Below are 573 nucleotides of genomic sequence, written 5' to 3' on the forward strand. Positions count from 1 at the left end.
AATATTTAAAAATATTCACGATTATTTCTTTAAAAAAATATTTAAAATATAAACGATCCTTTCATAAAGGCTCCGAAAATAATATTTAAAAAAAATCACGCCTATTTGTAGGCTTCGAAAATAATATTTAAAAAAATCCACGCCTATTTGTAGGCTTCGATTTCTATCCCCAAAATAAAATAATGAAAAATTATTTTTTGAATATTTTTTATTATTTTTAAATATCTCTTCCCACTTATAGGAAGACGACGAGAAAATGGACATTATGCGTCGGGCATTTCAAATGTTCGATACCCAAAAGACTGGCTTCATCGAAACTCTGCGACTCAAAACGATTCTAAATAGTATGGGTCAAATGTTCGAGGAGAGTGAATTGCAGGAGTTGATCGATGAAAATGACCCTGAGAATACGGGTAAAGTAAATTTCGATGGCTTTTGTAATATAGCTGCCCATTTTCTCGAGGAAGAAGATGCCGAGGCTATACAAAAAGAATTGAAGGAAGCATTTCGCCTGTACGATCGTGAGGGTAATGGTTATATGAAAGAAATCTTAGCTGCTTTGGATGATAAACT

The 573-nt window shown here is 32.6% G+C and overlaps 1 protein-coding gene across 1 annotated transcript; it reads left to right on the top strand.

The window, feature by feature from the left end:
* Window positions 1-241: 241 nt before the first annotated feature.
* Window positions 242-568, top strand: LOC133336891 (troponin C-like; the record flags this gene model as incomplete). Its single annotated transcript, XM_061545168.1, has 1 exon — window positions 242-568. A coding segment is annotated over exon 1 (312 nt), but the record flags the coding sequence as incomplete, so codon positions are not given.
* Window positions 569-573: the final 5 nt, after the last annotated feature.

The sequence above is a fragment of the Musca vetustissima genome, unplaced genomic scaffold, assembly GCF_032173495.1.
Source record: "Musca vetustissima isolate MV318-11 ecotype Yass unplaced genomic scaffold, APGP_CSIRO_Mvet_v1 utg429231, whole genome shotgun sequence".
Lineage (NCBI taxonomy): Eukaryota > Metazoa > Arthropoda > Insecta > Diptera > Muscidae > Musca > Musca vetustissima.